A 19,426-nucleotide genomic window follows, 5' to 3' on the forward strand; every position below is an offset into this window, starting at 1 on the left:
AAAAACATGAAATGACGATGTGTATACAGTGAGAGGGAACATTGAAGAAGTGCTAAGGACAGTGGCAGAATCTAGTCACTTTAAGGGATTGGCTTGGTTCTCTGCAGCCAGTGCTGGAAATTGGCCATCATTTGGTTGTTTCAGATAATCTCCATTGGCATTTGCATGGTCTCTCCTGGCAATTGTGTGTCTCATTTTAAGGAGTTTGAATCCTTCAGTGCAAGGCAATTCTATAGTGACTCCTACAACCGGCTGGTAAGTTTGAATTGCCTTAAATAGTTGACCTCAAAAATGCATCAAGATGGATATGCAAATACGTGCCATGGCCATCATCTGACCATGTAACCCTGGACCGAGAGCTACCAGAAAAGGGGGGGCTTGAGTCTCTTCCCCAAAAATGAAAGCTGACCCCTCAACTGCCCCCCAAATTAATGGAATACAAAGTTGATTTGAGTATTTTATTTATAAATGTACATTTACTATAAAAGCTGTTGCATTTTAGACAACTTTTACCTTTTTTTTTTTTTTTTACTATTTCTCAGAGGCATTTTAGAATAAATATTTTAAATGAAGGTTAATATAACTGATCTAGAACATTGGTCCACCCAGAACAGTAACATCTTTTGGACGGACTCACACATGAGGTGGATCATTTCAGTTTGTTAAGTCTTACACTGTGTATAGATAACTATATTATGTATCGCATTAATAACACTACATAGAAAGAATGAGGAAATGACATGGAAGTTTACTAGTGAAAAACAAAGAGTTACCCATTTTTCCTTACAAAAGGACTAGTTTTTGGAGTATAAGGGGAAAAAATCAGATCTATTTCCTCAGGAACAATAAATCACTTGCTCGCCTCGTCCGTTTTTTTAAACAAACACATTTACATTGCAGCTCAACAGAGCGGAGCATTTTTTTTTCCCTGGGATCTCAAAGATTATTTGAAAAGAAGTAGATCATACTCATTATGCTGCATTGGAAAAAACGAGATCTAGTCTGCCGAGCTGCCATGTAACAGACTCCAAATGAAATCTAAATCAAATATAAATAGAAACAGTTGGCAATTAGAATTTAGAAAATGTTGGAGAGTATGCTGTGCTGGTGACTAGTGTTCATTATGGGAAAGCACATTTCGCAGTTGGAGAATGGGGCTTTATTTTTCTTGACTCGACTCAGGCTTCAATACATGTACAATGAGTCTCACTAAGAAATATGTATAAATGGGCTTGTGAAACCAGAAGAGAATGTGCAATATTCATATAATCCTTACATAACGGATGGAGTTCCACATGTAAAAAGTATTCTATAAAAATTGGTTATGAATTATCATATTGTACATGTTTTGTGCATTACTTGTGATAAAGTACTCTGCTAATATCATGCAAAGTGTAAACATCCACATTATCAAAATATTTAATAAAACATGCAGGTGGTTAATCAAAATATTGAACTTAATCTGTACATTTTCAAAACTTTTTACTTTTTTTTCTATTTTTCTTTTTCTTTTTTTAAATTTTTTTTTTCCTGTAAGACAGCAAACACCTCATGAGAAGTCTTGGTGACTTGGAAGTGACTTCATCTCTTCACTGTACTGCATCCATAATTCATCACTATGTGCAACAGCTTTGCGTTTTATAAGGCACAATTTTTTAAAATGAAATGATGTATAAATTTCAATCTAACAACAGCTCATCCAGGTGACAAAATGGTCAAGATACCTCCAGTGGCTGAGGAAATTTCTGCACTTACATGAAACCCGCATGCAGAGAACAGTCTAGCATGTAAATAAATAATTGCTAGCCATACTCAATAAGACACAGAAAAAAATTATTGCTTACACAACAGAAAAACATCTACTTGATCTCCTTTTATGACTACGTTAACCTATTAGGAGTATATCCATGGTCTACATTCACAAAATGTCATCTTTACTTATTTGCCATCATTTTAAGGCAGAATAAATCATTCTCCTTTCCCCAGTCTTAAAGAACACAGCCTGGAGATCTACAACGTGATGCTTTTGAGGATGTTTTTTAGGATTCCTTTCTTGGCCAGCTGAAACTCATCACACAGGGCAAAAACTAAACCAGCTCTCCACAAGAGTTCCGCTCTAAGCGTCTCCACGACAAAGGTCCCGAATTCTTGATAGTAAAGAGAGTTGGTGATATAGGAGGACGGAGGAGAGCGGGCGTCCATCGAAGTGGGCGGGGCACACTGTGAACTGGAAGTTCCTGCTGATCACACGTCAGTGGCTTAACACAACCTAAGTCATTGGATTCTATCGGGAGAGACTTAGTGCTTCTCTCTAGACACCTGTGCTTCAGGCCCTCAAGGAGAACTTGCAGGCCAGGGTGAGCAGTGGTCACACTGCACGACAGGCTGATCTTGATGAGAGCTTCCATATGCCTCCTATTGAGTCTCTTATTCAATCTACAGCTTGGAGAGAAGCAGGCAACGGAACTCTCAGGGCCATCACTGGCCCACCACTCTTTTGAAGATTAAACTTCCTCACAGATTCTGGTAAGACTTTGGAAATGATGATTGAAATATTTCCCTATGGTTTCTTCCTACCCTTGGGCAATGTCCCAGAGTGTACACCTAGCCGAGATTGAAAGGGTTCTCTTTATTTGACGGACCAGCCTATATTAATGACATAACTTCCGAAGCACACAGAATCTAACACTAACGGGGCAATAATTTATTGGTATGACTTCTGCCTCAAAAGGTAAGTAACAAATGTTTCAGGATTACAGTATGTATTGTCAGACTAGCATCTCTGCGTTAAAAACAAGTGATCACTCAGAGCTCTAGGATGTGATTTTTAGTTTCTGAAATGTATAAATCGTATGCTTCTGTCTTAGAAGAGCACATATCTCAACTTGGCATGTCTTGCACTTTCTGCAGCTTGATTCTGTAAACATGAAGTGTCTGATTCCTAGAAATACTAAAACAAAACAGGTTTATTGTAGCATTGATCTCATTAATTCTCAGAGAAGAGAATAAACACGTTTGAAACCATAAGCCTGTTGGCCCACGTGGAGACCTTCTTGTGAACTACAGGATCATTACCATTCAGTATTCTTTTGTATATTCTATGCAAATGCAAAACCAAACAAAAATCAAAATCAAAACCAGAACGAAAACCAGGAAGAACACAAACACTGCGCTACAAAAGAACAGACACCATCTTTTAGAAGAGCCTTTCAGAAATTAGATAAATGTTGAGAAGCCCCTGCCCTTGGGATTTTGTTAACCGGTTGCCAGGGACACTCTCAGTAAAGAAACGGTGAGTAATCTGGAAGCTTGAAAACCACGTCATAATGTTGTGGGCTGGCCAGCACCTGTGACAAAGAACACAGAGTAACATTTGGTTAAAGGACTCAACGCTTCTTGCCTCAGAACATTTAAACACTTCCGACATTAGTAACCACCTGTGCCCAAATCTCTTCTCTCTAGGAGGGGGAAACGTGTCAAAGCGTGGCCCAAGGAAAAGCAGAGAAATGCACTTCTTGAGTCCCATCCCAGAACGTAACAGGGAGCCCTGTCAAATTTGGCTGAAATCCTAAATCAGATGATCTTCATTGAGTTTTCTGCATTGTCTTCTGGGGCAAACAAGCAAGAACACAATCTCTCTTTTCTGTTTCTTTAGGATCTGATTTCTCTAAGAATAAATAGATTGCAACATCTGTGACATCTGATCTACATGTGAACTCCTCTAAATAGATCACTAGGTTTAGTCAATAAAAATACAGAACGCCCAAAAATGTAAATTTCAGGTAAACAACAGATAAATATATTTTTTTACTGTAAGTATATCCCATGGGATATTTGAGAGGTATTTGTGCTAAATCATGACCATGCAATATTTGGGACGTAGACATACTAAAAAAGAAAAAAAAGATCATTGTTTATCTGAAATTCAAATTTACTAGAGCAGAAACAATTTAACGGGGCATCTTGTGTTGTGTCTGGCAACTCCATCTAGAAGGTTGGGGTTCCATACTTCCTGCTGAAACCTTCACAAAGTTTCTCCTTCAGATTAGGCACCAAAGGTGTAATGAGGCCATCGTGTCACTGGAAAAGACCCCAGGGACTTTGCTTTAAATGCATTTCGCCAGAGTGAATGATGGAAGAGACTCAGAGGTACAGCCGTCCAACACCCGGGCACAACGGCACAAGTTAACCACTCGGTGGCTCGTGAAGGCTTGATTTGTGACAGGTGATTTGTTCTGCACTTCCATTCCCATTTACATATGAACTTAAAAACTGTTCACATTGCTTTTCGGAATTGCATTTCCATATGCTGTTATGCTATTTTTCCCCTCCAAGAGAAGAATTTCATTTAAATGTGACTAGTTACTTGAAGAAAATCGGATGATATATTCAGGCCCATCTCCTCTATTTGCAACTCAGATCAAAATCAAATGAAAAAGAAAGAAAAATGATTTTTAGCCATTTCTTTCCATTCTGACTCTTTTATTGCATCTGGGATATAGTCAACCAATTCAAGGGTATTTCTACTTCTCAAGCCAGTGATCAGCCCCTCCACTATTTACTCGTCAGCTATATCTTCCTTGTTCTGACACCAAGAAAGAAATATGCGCTATCCTCAGATCTGCTGCTCATTGTCTCTGTCATGTGCTAAGTAAAGTTTAGCCCAAAATAATATTAATATTTATCTGGAAAAATAAACATGAGAGAAGACTTAGGAAAAATTGGAAAGCATAATTGGAGAGAAAGGGGCCATTACTACTCAATATTAAAACATATTATGAAGCTATAATAACTAAAACTATTCAATATTAGAAAATAAATAAGTTAGCAAGACATAATACAACATCCAGAAATAGATCCAAATATTTATGGGAACTTCGTTTATGAGAAAGCTGGCATTTCAAATGAGTAAGAACAAAAGGGATTACTAAATCATCTTTGCACGGCTGCTAATTGGGAAAAAAATAAAGCTGGATATCTATCTCATTTCTTATCCCAAAATACATTTCTGATGACCACATACTTATATGTAAAAAAGAAAATAAAGAACAATTCTAGGAGAAATCTCAGCTAGCCCCTTGGAGTGGTGATAGTTCTAAGTAGGAAGCAAAACCCAGAATCCAAAAACTAAACAAACAAACACATAAAGATATGTTTAATTACCTTAAGTGAAATCTTTTCTATGAAAAAAAGTTCACAAAGTGGAAAGACTAATGACAACTGCAATAAGTAGCAAATATAAAATAAAGGAAAAATTTCTTTAAACAATATTTTAATGTTTTTTTTTTTTGAGAGAGAGATAAAGAGACAGAAAGAGAGAAGGGAGGGACAGAGAGAGAGGGAGACGCAGACTCTGAAGCAGGCTCCAGGCTCTGAGCTGTCAACACAGAGCCCAATGCAGGGCTCAAACCCACAGACCGTGAGATCATGACCTGAGCCAAAGCTGGATGCTCAACCGACTAAGCCACCCAGGAGCCCTGAAAATTTCTTTAATATACAAAAAACTCATTCAAATCAAGTGTCAATAGAACAATGGACAAAAAATAGAGAAGAAAGATAACTTTTTTATAGCAAAAAAGAAATATAAATGGTCAATAAACACACGAGATGCTCAAATTCACTTATAGTTAAAGACATACAGATGAAAGCAATGAGGTTTTCTCTTCCTAACATAACAGAGTGGAAACTTAAAAAGTTTGATGATATCCAGAACTGACACAGCACAGAGAGAGAAAGAGGCTCTTTCAATTTTTGCAGGGAAAGTGCACTTTTCTGGAAGATAAATAAACAAGTTGTCTGAAAAATTTAAAAGCACATGACGGTTCGCAGTCCCATGGCTCAGACTCTACCCTACAGATAAGCTTTGGATGGTTCATGAAAACTTATGTACATGGATGTTCACTGGAGCCTTTAAAAGGTATTTAAAAACTGGAAAAAACCAAAGCACCCTTTCATGGAGAATTAGTTTTAAATTATGGTAAGTCCATACAATGGGATGATATTCAGGAGTTAAAAAGCCTTTGAAAAGAATGAGGAGAAAGAATATGTATATGAAAAAATTGCCATAATATATCATTAAGTTAAAAACAAGAGCAACAAAACGAACAGAAAACTTGACTATGTGATAAGCTTTGTGAAAACAATACATACGGAGATAGATGTATCGCACACATATGCATCTGTGTGTATGCGTGTGTGTACACATATACACTGTGTGCTCTGCCCCTCTCTCACAGTGCTTAGTTTTGGAGACTGTCACCTTTAATTTAGTATCTTTTTCAACAGCCGAATTTTTTTTTAACTTGTTTTTTTATGTCTTTGTTTTATTTTGAGAGAGAGACAGAGACAGACAGAGAGAGAGACAGAGAGTGAGTAGGGGAGGGGCAGAGAGGGAGGCACAGAATCCAAAGCAGGCTCCAGGCTCTGAGCTGTCAGCACAGAGCCCGACCTGGGGCTCGAACCCAAAGACTGTGAGATCATGACCTGAGCCAAAGTCAGATGCTTAAGTGACTGAGCCGCCCAGGCGCCCCTCAACAGCCCAATTTTCTAAGCTTATGCCGTTTATAATTTTACTTATTCTTTTGAATGTCTATAGAAGTTATTAGGCAGGGAAGTAATGAGCTTTCTTGCTTCCTTCTTAGTATCCAAAGAAATAAAATCCTAGGAAAATATTGGTTACAAATATAAAATAAGCCAAAAACATCATTTTAGCCTACCTCCAGTTGCTTTTTTATTTCTCATCTTACCAGACTATTATAACTTGTTTTATAGACTATTTCACCTCCATGGTTCATGTCTTTAGATCTAGAATTAAACGCAGTTAAGGCCCTTTATATTTATATACATAAGAAAAAACTGCTGGCCTAGATCCAAAAACCTGTTTCCAAAAGAAATGACAATGAGTCACCCAATGTCTCAATCAAAATAAAAATCTGGAGGCAAACGGGTCACTGTCACCCAGAGGTGGGTTCAGGTTTGTTCTCTGCTGACATCCTTCAAGCACTTTAAATTATGAAGGAAATTCATATTTGCACTGTGTTTAAAGTCGGGCTCAACAGTCCTTCAGCCTAACAGTGCCCTCTTCTGGTTCTAGGATTCACATTCATCTGGTTCACTGAGGTTGAGAAAAATTTATGAAATTTATGGAAAGTAATAGGAAAAAATCACTTTGAAATCTGGGAGAAAAGAGTTTAGTTCTCCATTCTAATGTATAAAAACAGAACAAACAAAAATGCGGTTTAGTTACTGTATATTTTATATGTATATATACTTAATGGATTATACACAGTATACTGTTCTGTTGTTGTTGATCACCTTATGGACTTTAGCATTTTTCACTATTTATATCATATTTTATATGCATAATACATACTATAAAATTAAAGTCAATATTATATATTATATAAATGATACATATTATATAAAATTACTTTCTCTAGGGGCACCTGGGTGGCTTAGTCAGTTAAGTGTGTGGCTTTTGATTTCACCTCAGGTCATGATCTCATGGTTTGTGGGTTCAAGCCCCATGTCACACCCTGTGCTGACAGTATAAAACCTGCTTGAGATTCTCTCTCTTTCCCTCTCTCTCTCACCCTCCCCTGCTCGCATGCTCACTCTCTCAAAAATAAATAAATAAATATACATATTTTTAAAAGTTTAAAATTAATATATATAATATGTGGTATAAACAGTTCAGTTTGAGGGCAGCAGCTCAAAGTCAGAACTTTAAGTCAAATGTTTGTCCCCGATCAAAACCACCTGGGTTTGATCCACTTCTTATTTCCCATTATTTTATTAAAATAGGAATATACTTCTCTGAATTTAGTAAATCTATAGGCATAAAACAACTGAATTTCAATTTTCCTCTTAAAATCTTCAGGCTGGCAGATTTAGAGACCTGTTAAAAAAGACCAAAATTGTCCCTTTACTTACTTTGAAAAATGATAAAATATTCTTGCATTTTAAACTCCGTGTCTTCACTCCCATTTTTTTTTAAAGGTAGAATTTCTGATGGAATTTGCTAGAAGTCTCCCGCTATCTAGGTTGCCCACCAGAAGGACTGTACTTAGGATGGAGAGAAGACTCCGAGGCGAGCCACGGGCTAGTTGGAGAATTTTCTGAACAGCAGCTGGGCCACAGCACCCCCTGGCGCCCTCAAAACCAGCACGAACCTTCTATGGTTTTAGACCCAGACGTGTGATCAGAGGGCAGGCTGCTTAAGGGACTTCAGGGCAGTGCGGATTTGTTAAACTCTGTGTTTGAAGGTATTTTGGAGGTGGGTGGGGCGGGGATTCACAGAGAAATAGAACCCATCATTTTGCCTCTAAAGGAGCTTTCAGGGCCGCCTGGGTGGCCCCGTGGGTTAAGCAGCCCACTTCAGCTCAGGTCATGATCTCACAGTTCGTGGGTTTGAGCCCCGCGTCGGGCTCTGTGCTGACAGCTCAGAGCCTGGAGCCTGCTTCAGATTCTGTGTCTCCCTCTCTCTCTGCCCCTCCCCCTCTCATGCTCTGTCTCTCAAAAATAAATAAACATTAAAAAAAATAATAAAGGAGATTTCAGTTTAGTTGGGAACAAGACACGACCATGCCATGTAACTCCTGAGTGGAGAGCGTGTAGACGTTGAGGAGCTGGTGCTGGTTCTGATGAACGCTGGAGATCCACTGTTCACATTTAAATCATCCCAAATGCATCCAGGCTTCTAAAGATGCCCCTCAACAAATGCAGAGGGTTTCACAGACCTTGTGTCTTTCTTCTATCTCACCGGAATCTCCACGGTGAGCTCAAGCAAGGTCTCACACTGGGTCTACAGTTTTTATCTGCTGGTGTACTGATGGATAAAAAGATTTTCTCTGGATTAAAAGAATTTGGCCACACGGTAACAGTAACTTCCCGTAGGAAACAAATGGTAAATAGAGATTATTTTATTACTGTTTCTTTTACCTCGATGCCAATGAATCTTACCATCAGAGGAGGTATGTCAATCACTGAGGAGGTGGTATTCCTAAATTGGGTCCTGTAAGAGGCATATGGTCACACTCACTCATTTTGAGGTGTCCTTCCCCCACACCCCAGTACTTACTTCTGGATCGCATGTAGCAATCATTACAGTTCAGAAGACCATTTCGAATCCTAACATCTGTCCCGCTTACTGCGTCTCCCAGCTGTCCTTTACAGATCCCACACTGCAGGGCAGAAAGAACAGAACGTGTAAGGTGCACAGGAAATCATTTCTTTATAATGCTTAGCTGTGGTTCACACAAATCTGCAACAATCCCTTGGACAACCTCCACATTTGTTGTGTTAGATGCTGCGCCGCAAGCGGACTTAACAGCAACAACACACTTTGAGCATTTATCCTAACTCCTTGCATTTTACAGCGAAGGACCCTGGTTCAGAGGCTCGCTGACTTGTTCAGTTTGTAAAGCTGGTAGGTGGCACCAGGGTGATCCCAAATCAAGGTGGAACATCTCAATCCAGAGGGAACAACCATTTCAAACAGATGAACTGATAATCTATGGCCAGTGGGTTATCAATCGAAAAGTGTCTATAAATAATCTTTAAGCGCTTTCCAGAATGGCTGGCAAGTTCTACCATATCAGAGTTACCAGGAAACAACTTCTCCACTTTACATTTCCACGTTAATAGCAGTAACACCCAGAGAAACAAATCCACTTGGAAGAGAACACCTTTAGCAAAGTCAGCCTGAGTGCAGGAGGAGGCTGGGGCCTAACTGCACCGGTTGGAGCAGAGAACGTGGCAGTGGGGGTGGGCTCAAAGGCCAGCCTCTAGAGCGGTGTTGGGGGGCGTGGTTAAGGCGCAGCTCACAAAAATAGGACCGCCCCCAGACTCATGCTCTGAGCCGCCAGGGCCAGAGGTAGGCTTCATCCAAATTATGTGATAAGCTCCATCCACAGTGCAAACAGTGCAGACTTTGCAGGGGTTTAGGGGTAAGTCTAAGAGGCCATGTGCCTTAAACATCAGATCAGTTCCAGGAAGTGAATCATTAGAGAGATTGAAGGCCTGACAGCTCAGAGGCAAGTCTCCTATCTTTTGAGAAACTGCAAAGACTCTCCACCGACTGGACTATTTCAAGTTCAGGGAAGGTCTCTGAGAACAAACTGGTGTTGGAACACGTTATCTTGGCATTATGAAATTTCAAAAAGTATATTCTTGAACCTCAAAACACTCTGGGACAATTAAGGATATACATTGTCTACCTTCATTTTACAATGAGAATATTGAAAAATCGAGTCTAAGTAAGTATCCATACTGTGTTTTGCCCATAAGTCTTACTTTGCAGTAATTACTGCCAGATTATTAAATAGTAACAGTAATTTGCTCACTTTCTCTGAGCTAATAGGTAAAATGGGAGTTATTTTAAACCCGTGCAAGTTTACTTTACAGCCGAAGAAGCTACCAACAAAGAAACAGAACAAAATTCAAGAGGGGAAAAGAACGCATGTTAGAATAATGAAGGGAAGGAAATAACTCCTATTAGGAGTTGGAAGTTTGGCTTCAAAATTAGATTTTAACTCGAACTGTGTCCATGGGTGAAAAAAAAAGGAAATGCTGATACAGTCCAACTTGTAAATTTTATAATAAATAAACTAGAAGCAGTTAGCTCACCTCCTTAGAGCTGGGTATCTGGGACTAGAAGCTAGGCTGACTAGAAACTGATTTTCAGTTTATTTATCAATTCATTCATTGACTACTACGTATTGACACCATCTCTGCCAGGTTCAGAGGAAATCATGGTGAGCTGGACAGACACGGTCCCTCATGGAGCTGACAGTTTATTTGAGGAGATGATAATTAAATATTTCAAAAGGTGAGAGACAAGGGCCACGACAGGCTCTATGAGGACCTGTCACACAGGCAGCGGACTTCGTCTGGTGGCCAGAACGCCTTCTCAGAAGGGGCGACAGTCAATCTATCATTACAGCATATATATTCATTCGGAGACCTACACTTCTGCAACTAGCTGTTAACCACTGGATTGACAGAACATCTTCCATGACATCAAAGACAAAAACCCTTTGAGGTTAAGTCACAAGAGCATCAGAAGCAGCAAAGATGTTACATCCCAAATAAATCCATGTGACCTTCACAGATTCGGAGGAATCCCTGTCTTGCTGGGGGGAGGGGCTTTCTCTGCTTCCTGCTGGAGTAGATGCTGTTTAGCAACAAAAAATGGTCTTGTAAAGACACTGTGCAAATTGGTTTTGCTGCTTCTAGCCCCACGTCCCAGAGGGATGTGCGAGAGGAGTGTTTCGCCCCAAGAACAATATTTCTGTATGATCTAGAGGGGCTGGCCTTACGAGCAAAGGCCGTCAGGATTTCCAGGAGGTAATTTCTCAGCACAGAACGATGCCAGAAGACATCACGGAGCTGCGCTTGGGGAGAAGAGCGGTGCTTACATACCCGAAAGCACTGGATGTGGAAATAGAGCTGGAGGGTCTCAATGATCATGGCCGCTCCTTTACCCAAAGGGAGCCCGCAAGACGAGCACAGCTTTTTCCCGCTGATAGACCTAGGTTTCAAAACACACGTTATAATAAAATGTTCATCTAGGATAGTTGGTCAAACACACAAACATGTAGCCTCATGCAAAAAACAAACAATCCATGGATTTTTTAAATGTTTACATCATTAATGAAATGGCGATTACTGAACTGATAATGAGCAGGAATTAAGCATGAGAGATAAGTTGCGAACAACTTCCACTGTGGTATGGAATTTGGTGTGTGTGTGTGTGTTGTGTGTGTGTGTGTGTTTCAGTTGTTTTAAGAAGTCTATGTTGTGTCTCTTCAACCACAATGATTAAATGCTTTGAAATGATTCAATGTGTTTATCATAGGTTTCCTTAAGTCTGAAAAGATAATCAAATTTAGCTCCACTAAGGTTTCAATGTTGCTTTAAAATTTTCTATAATTGGCTCACTGGCCCACCAGGGCTTTTCTTTTTATTTATTAAGAAAAAACACTGGGGGCGCTCCTGGATGGCTCAGTCAGTTAGGTGTCTGACTTCAGCTCAGGTCATGATCTCCCAGTCTGTGGGTTCAATCAATCCCCACGTTAGGTTCTGGGCTGACAGCTCGGTGGCTGGAGCCTGCTTCCAATTCTGTGTCTTCCTCACTGTCTCTCTGCCCCTCCCTGGTTGGCTTTCTGTCTCTCTCAAAAATAAACATTAAATAATTTAAAAAGACAAAAATTGTTGTTGTTTAAAAATAGAGAGGCAACTGTGCTACATCCAGATAGGTACCAGACAGACATGAGACCTACTCTCTGCTCTGTCACCAAGTTCTATGACCTGGTGTCAAGAACTCACTTTGGGTTTCCCTTTCACTTTTAGAATGAGAGGTTGATTTATCCAGCCACCATCTCTTCAAGTACTAACACTCTGTGACTCCATGATGTGGGCACTCGGCATCTCTGTGCTGTGAGCAGCGGGACCGCGCGGGCTGTGTCTCCCCATCTCTGCTACCCGGCAGACCCTAGGACAGCGCCCACCACCAGGCTAGAACTGGACCCCGTAGACTGTGACACCCGGTGACAGCACTAGATGGCTGTCCTCTAAGGCAGCTTTCCCACAACTAAGATCAGATCGCAGTGATGCCTACTGTCTGGAAAGCCCTTGGAATCACACAAGAAATATAAAAATCTGCAACTTCATTCCAAAGCCAACAGGATACAGAGGAACTGAAGAAACAGAAATGAAGGCGGCAGAAAAGAGGAAGAGATGCTCCAAGCAAACTCTATTTATTAGGATTCCCCTCTTATCTGGCAGTGAAATGAAATTTCCAAATCAAAGAAAACATTTGAATACTCAGGGATTTGTCTCTCCCGTGAATGGGAACTCAGGCAGCTTTCAAGAGTATCATGGGGCCCAATTAATGTGCAGAAGCAATCATGACGGCGCTTGAGTGGGGTAACGAGGGGGATGAAGTTTCGCAGCCAGCCCCCGGCCGGCTCGCTGGAAGAGCCAGCAGCAGGCCCTGCCTAGAAGGACCGGGCCAACTTGGAGGGACGACGCCGGCTGAGGAGCCCAGCAACTGTCTAGTGGATTTTATTATTAGATTGCAGGTCTGCACAATGTAATTAAAGCCCTGTGGCCAAAGCAGGGCCAACATCATACACTTGGCCTTTTCCATCATGGGCTGAGAAAATCTGCAGGCGGATGGCGACTGTGCTCTTTCCTCTTGCCCGTGTGTGTGTGTGTGTGTGTGTGTGTGTGTGTGTGGGTGTGTAGCAAGAGAGGTAGATGGACCAATCTCTTAAAATCATCAGGCAGGCACTAATTTGGTTGAAATCATGCTCTGCAGGCTCTAGGCAAAACCAAGCAGCCTCAGAAGGGTTTTCCAACCGCTTGTACCTGTTTGGTGATTGGCCAGGAGGGGTGGGTGAACAGGGGGACAGGTGCCCGGCCCGGAAATTCTCTCGAGGGCTTTTCCTGTAATGTGGTAAAGGAGCCAAAAATTATGAGAAGTAAAGAGAAGCCCATTCCATGAGAAAAAATATTTTAGATGAAAACAAAACAAAACTTCACTCCCTTGACAACCAAATAGAAGACAACAGAGTGTCCTAGTGGTAATTTTTTATAAAGAACAAAAAAATAGTAATTCCATCTAGCAAAGACTGTACACGCATTGGCTGCATAATGTCAAAACCAGGCTGGCAGTAGAAGACAAAATATCTTTCCTTTCTTTCTTTTCTTTCTTTTTTTTTTTTTTTTATAAAATATCTTTCTAATCTTTATTTTTTACCAGGTACTTTGCTAGTTAAAATTGCATGCTAAGGAATGCTTGGGTGACTCAGTCACTTAAGTGTCTGACTTTGGCTCAGGTCATGATCTCACGGTTTGTAGGTTCGAGCCCCGCATTGGGTTCTGTACTGACAGCTCAGAGCCTGAAGCCTGTTTCAGATTCTGTGTCTCCCTCTCTCTCTGCCTCTCTCCGCTCCTGCTCTGTCTCTGTCTCAATAAAAAAAAAAAAAAACCGTTAAAAAAAACTTAGAACAATTGCATGCTGAGTTAGAGACAAAAATTATGGACGCGCTGGGAGGGGAGGAAGAGTAGGGGTGTAGGGAAAAGCTCTGAAAGGAGCCCAGAGCTAAGGGGCGGAGCTTAGCGGCGCTATTTTTTGATGAGGTGGCTTCTACCCCCACCAATAAATTCATCATAGGTGCATGTGATTAGGGGCGATGTTCAAAAATGTTTAATAACTGCTATGTCGTGAAAGTCTACCCGGCAGAATGGCCTCCAGTCAGAAGCTACCGCAGTGGTTTTAAGGGGTTCTTGCTGCCACACGAGCTTTGCCTGTGATTAATGTCTCTCTGTGGTGGCACATGAGGCTTGTCTGGGCTCTTGCTTTTACTATTATTATTATTTTTTTTATTTTAATGTGCTCTTTTTAAATAGATGTTTACTTATTTATTTTGAGGGAGAGCATGAGTGTGGGAGGGGCAGAAAGGGGGAGAGAGGGAGAACCCCAAACAGGCTCCACACTGTCGGCACAGAGCCCAACTCGGCCAAATCCCATGAATCAGGAGATCAGGACCTGAGCCAAAATCCAGAGTCAGAAGCTTAACTGACTGAGCCACCCGGCACCCCTGGGCTCTTTCTTTTAAAATTTAATTTCATCTGGGGCTCCTGGGTGGCTCAGTGGGTTGAACATCAGACTTTGGCTCAGGTTACGATCTTATAGCTCATGAGTTTGGGCCCCCTGTTGGCTCTGTGCTGACAGCTCAGAGCCTGGAGTCTGCTTCAGATTCTGTGTCTCCTATCTCTCTGCCCCTCCTGTGCTTGCTCTGTCTTTCTCTCTCTCAAAAATAATAAACATTAAAAAAATTTTTAAATAATAAAAGTTAACTTCATTTGTAAATAGAGTGCCTGGGTGGCTCAGTTGGTTGAGCGTCCGATTTTGGCTCAGGTCAGGATCTTGCAGTTTGTGGGTTTGAGCCCAGCATTGGGCTCTGTGCTGACAGTATGGAGCCTGCTTGGGATTTTGTGTGTGTGTGTGTGTGTGTGTCTCTCTGTGCCACTTACCCACACTGTCTCTCCCTCTCAGAAATAAGTAAGTTTTTAAAAGTTAATTGAACTGGTAAAGAAGGGACAGAACACGGAAAAGAAGGAAGAAAGAAACACAGCACAGAAGTAAACAGAGCATGAGTCTGTGTCTTCCAACTGTTTGCAGAAAAACTCCCTGGGCCCCTGCTCACTCCAACTTCCCTCCTCAGGGAGAGCATGTCTTCTCCAGAGTATCAGCTTTTCATGTAACACCCTAAAGGATAAATACGTTGCCTTTAAAAAAGGTTGAAAATCACACAGGACTCAGGAACAATAATGATCACTTCTCAGTGATTTGACCTTCTATTGATTTTGAGGGTTGCTGGGATATATGGAAATAAAATTGGATAGATGTAAGAGAAAGGGGGAAATGGGTCAAACGCTACATTGAGGAAAAGAGTGTAACATGAAGAATAAGGTAATGCGGTGAACCTATAGAACAAGTCATCATCACGCCGTCATCATCGCCATCACTGTCATGTGGCACCACCACCGCCACCGCCGCCACCTGCACTGCATAGCTGTACCCTTGCTATCTTCCAGGCACGAAACCCTATGAGGCAGGTACTAATACTCTTCTCATTTTACACATGAGGAAACTGAGGCAGAGAAAGATTAAGTCACTTGCTCAAAGTTCTCTCCAGGCAAGTGGCAGAGTTAAAGGTTGAAGCCAGGTGATCTGGTTCTAGGTAGAATCTAGTTTTAAGAATGGATTCCAAGAAACTCTGGTCCAAATGTGATCTTATCGTGGAGCTAGGGCTTCATTTTGACTCCCTCTACCCCTTAACAGTCAAGTCCTCTGGATGAGCCTCAAGGTCCTCATCCGTAAAATGGACACCATAACCCAGTAAAGTTATTGGAAGAGTTCAGCGAATTAATGTATATAAAAAAGAGGGGAGATATATAAACCCTTCAACACAGGGTCTACTATATATTAAAATGCTTCAGAAATGATAGGAACTATTCTTATTGTAAAAGAATATAGTTTTTACAAAATTAGAATATACCCTGGGGTAGTTACTTACTGGGAAAACATGTAAATGAGAGAAAAATTTCTATTTTTTCCTTGAAAGAACACTTCTCGGGGGGGAGGGGAGAGGGGGGAAGAGAGGTGGTGGTGATGGTGGAGGGCACTTGAGGGGAAGAGCACTGGGTGTTGTATGGAAAACAATTTGACAATAAAATATTAAAAAAAAAGAAATATGGTCTCATCATAAACTCTAATAAAGAAATATAGAATTCTAAAAAAAAAAAAAAAAAAGAACACTTCTCAACAGGCTATGAGACAATTTAACTCACTTAAATAAACTGCTAATGCAACAGGCCTGCAAATTCTTCCCAGTGTTTAGATTTGAGGGTTAAAAACAATTTGCTGTGTGCTTGCTTCAGCAGCACATATACTAAAAACAATTTGCTCTGACCAATTAATAAAAATCAGAGTGAATATTTACTTGCCTGCCTCAAACATCCATAAATACTTGTTATCCGGCCACTCAGAGTCCATGGAGAGAAACACAAAAATGCTGCTGACCTCTTGTGACCTCACACAATTTTTTCCGTTCTTTGTCAATAAGTTAAAAAAGAACAAACAAAAGGAATTCCCCATGCATCTTATTTGGCTACTCACTTCCGCCTTTCACTCGGAGACTCCATCTGATGGTTAATGCTTTTATCCAAAGGGAGGGTTTTTGGCTTCACATCTTCTAAAATGTGCATTGGTGGGTTTGATACCTGCTGCTTCTGGGCTGGATCTGAGGCCAAGTAAAGAACATACACTTAGCGTTCAATAAGGTCACCCTTGTGCTCTGTCACCTTTTGTAATGTGCTAATGCCTGCTGTGGAGTTCACAGAGACTGTGGGCCCGCCCTGCTGGGAGTCTACTCGCTGGGCTGCTTAGCATAAGCCAGGCGGGACATTTGGAGCCAGCAGAGGTCATATCTGTCTGCACCAGGGTACGGGGCTAACAATAATTTAATCACTGGGTTTAAACCCATTCTTACCCTGAGCGAGCTGTGGGTTCATCCCACAGTGTAGGGCTCCAGTTTCTGTTTCCAGCTGACGGTCCTGATGGATTCCTTTTGACACAGGACTCTTAGAATGAGCCACAGCCCCTTGAGTTAGGCTGTTAAGATAAACCAGTATATTTCAGAACAGAGATAAAAGCAACTGAAGTAAATGTATCCTATCCCTTAGGGCATGGAAGTGCCAGTTATAATATGAAAACAGAAATGGGACTGTTTATTTTTTCTTTTCATTTTAAATAAAAATTTTTTACATTTATTTATTTTTGAGAGACAGAGAGAGACAGCATAAACAGGGCAGGGGCAGAGAGAGAAAGAGACACAGAATCTGAAGCAGACTCCAGGCTCTGAGCTAGTGGTCAGCACAGAGCCTGATGCGGGGCTCAAACTCACAAACCATGAGATCATGACCCAAGCTGAAGTCGGACGCTCAACTGACTGAGCCACCCAGGTGCTGCTTTTCTTTTCATGTTAAGCCAGATTTAAAGTGGACTTAAAATACTGGAAAATGCTACACATTTTCATGATCTATCAGTTTCATAAATTTGGAAACCATTATTTCTGATGTCTTCCCCATCTCCCTGTCCATGAAGCTCTTCTTCCAATAATAATATCAAGGGATGCCAGGGCTAACTGGACTCGTCCAGATGTTCAGGAGAGAGGACTTATTCTAGAAATCACTTGGGCCACACAGGATTTGGGCAGCCCATGCCAATTCGCTGGCCTTGCAGTGGCTTCTGTATGCAAAGGAAGGAGAGATGGAGGAGGTTTAAAAAGGTTTCTGGGAAAGACAAGTTTCTGGAGACAACAGGATCTGCCTAGAGGTAAAAATCCATGTATGATGCTTAGCAGTTTCAATCAGATATTCCTGGCTAGAGGCTTTCGTTGCATGAACCTGGAAAGTTCCTTTGAAAAGTGTTAACTGGAAACAAGTGTGATATTCCAGAGCTCTGCAGACTCTGGACCTGGGCCCGAAGCTCCTACGGCCACCATGTACCTGGTCTCCTAGCTGACGGACATGGGAACATTGTCAGAACAAATCTCACCAGAAGAGCTCAGCTCCTAGCCAAACTTTCAAACTGGACCGTCTCTGATAATGACACTTAGCCTTTCACATCTTTGGGCCCCTCTGAGGATGCTGTGTGTATATACACATGTTGTATATATGCATGCATGTATAAGTGCATGCACCCACATGCTTGCACACTTGCCAATATCTCTCTGGTATCTCAGAGCCCCAGAAGCAAACATCTGTCTCATGAAGAACTTGCTGGTGGCAGGGTACTGCCAGCTTCTTGGGATACTGTGGGTTCCTTCTAGGTAAGGCACAAGGTGGCATCAATACACCCTCTACAGCCCATAGCTACAACTCAATTCTGTTCCAGTTTGAGCTAGCTCTGAGTGCTCCATGGGGTTCTGAGAGTCCTGTTCTGATCTCCCAGGGAACATACTGGAACCCGTGGGGGTGGGGTGATTATCCACAGTCAATCAATTTGTTAGTTATCCTTTGTGCTGTCACCCAGAATAAATGTAGCTTCTCGCAGCTCAGAGGATAGTGGTGGCAAAGTCCAATAAAACCACAGCAGTAAGACCCCAGGGACTCATTTCAATCTCTCTCCCTCCAGACACATCAACCATTTCAGGTGAATGATATTTAGATCTGGAGCTTTGAAGAGAGAGCATGTTTCTTTGATGATCTATATACTATCTCCCCTTACTCAGACTGACTTCAGAGCTATTAGAATGTGTTTAAGCAATATGTAATGCATTACTGGAATGATAATTTCAAAGCCGAATATGATTTGCATTAGAAATGGATACCTTTTCTGGGAGTGAATGGGCAGAGCCTGGCTTTGCACATTAGGACAGCCTGATACAGTTCCTACCTGCCCTTTTCCTCCAGTGGATGACCTTCCTTGGTCTTGAGCAATAAATCATTGTTGTCCCCTTGGAGTGGTTTCTTCTGTCTTATCTGTTGTTCCTCCTCTCGGCAGTTTTCCAAGTCCATCTTATTCTAATGGAGAAAACAAGGGTAATATTGAATATAGTTTTTAAACACACTGGACAACACTCCTCTCTGGCTATGGGATATTTGAAACATTTTTTTCTCATTGCCTCCAATTAAAAAAAACGATGGTCTAATTTTACTGATTGGTAGCTGATTTCCAATGATTTGAAATAAATATATCACCTGGATCTCTCTCAAAAGTTATCATGAAAGAGAATTGGTTAGAAAACCCACCTTTCAAAATAAAGTCAGAGGAGTGTTGCTTTCTAGCACCCATGAATTTTTTTAATACATATTACGGACTATTGAAGTCTTGGTATGACTTTTGTTCTGT

At 41.2% G+C, this 19,426-nt stretch overlaps 1 protein-coding gene across 13 annotated transcripts in view; it reads right to left on the reverse strand.

Moving 5' to 3' along the window:
- Positions 1–444: 444 nt before the first annotated feature.
- Positions 445–19,426, reverse strand: part of LIMCH1 (LIM and calponin homology domains 1) — a 322,655-nt gene continuing 303,673 nt past the window's right edge. For 7 of the 13 annotated variants that reach the window (XM_029946571.1, XM_029946564.1, XM_029946555.1 and 4 more), the window contains 6 exons: positions 18,971–19,098; positions 17,064–17,185; positions 16,691–16,814; positions 11,422–11,530; positions 9,080–9,182; positions 445–3,347 (listed from right to left, as the gene is read on the reverse strand). In XM_029946571.1, the coding sequence (XP_029802431.1) occupies positions 3,322–3,347; positions 9,080–9,182; positions 11,422–11,530; positions 16,691–16,814; positions 17,064–17,185; positions 18,971–19,098 (612 nt within the window). In that variant the 3' untranslated portion in view covers positions 445–3,321. Of the gene's footprint in view, positions 3,348–9,079; positions 9,183–11,421; positions 11,531–13,371; positions 13,450–16,690; positions 16,815–17,063; positions 17,186–18,970; positions 19,099–19,426 lie in introns of all 13 variants that reach the window. The other 6 variants (XM_029946550.1, XM_029946532.1, XM_029946526.1 and 3 more) reach the window with 1 other exon arrangement.

The sequence above is a fragment of the Suricata suricatta genome, chromosome 1, assembly GCF_006229205.1.
Source record: "Suricata suricatta isolate VVHF042 chromosome 1, meerkat_22Aug2017_6uvM2_HiC, whole genome shotgun sequence".
In the NCBI taxonomy this organism is placed as follows: domain Eukaryota; kingdom Metazoa; phylum Chordata; class Mammalia; order Carnivora; family Herpestidae; genus Suricata; species Suricata suricatta.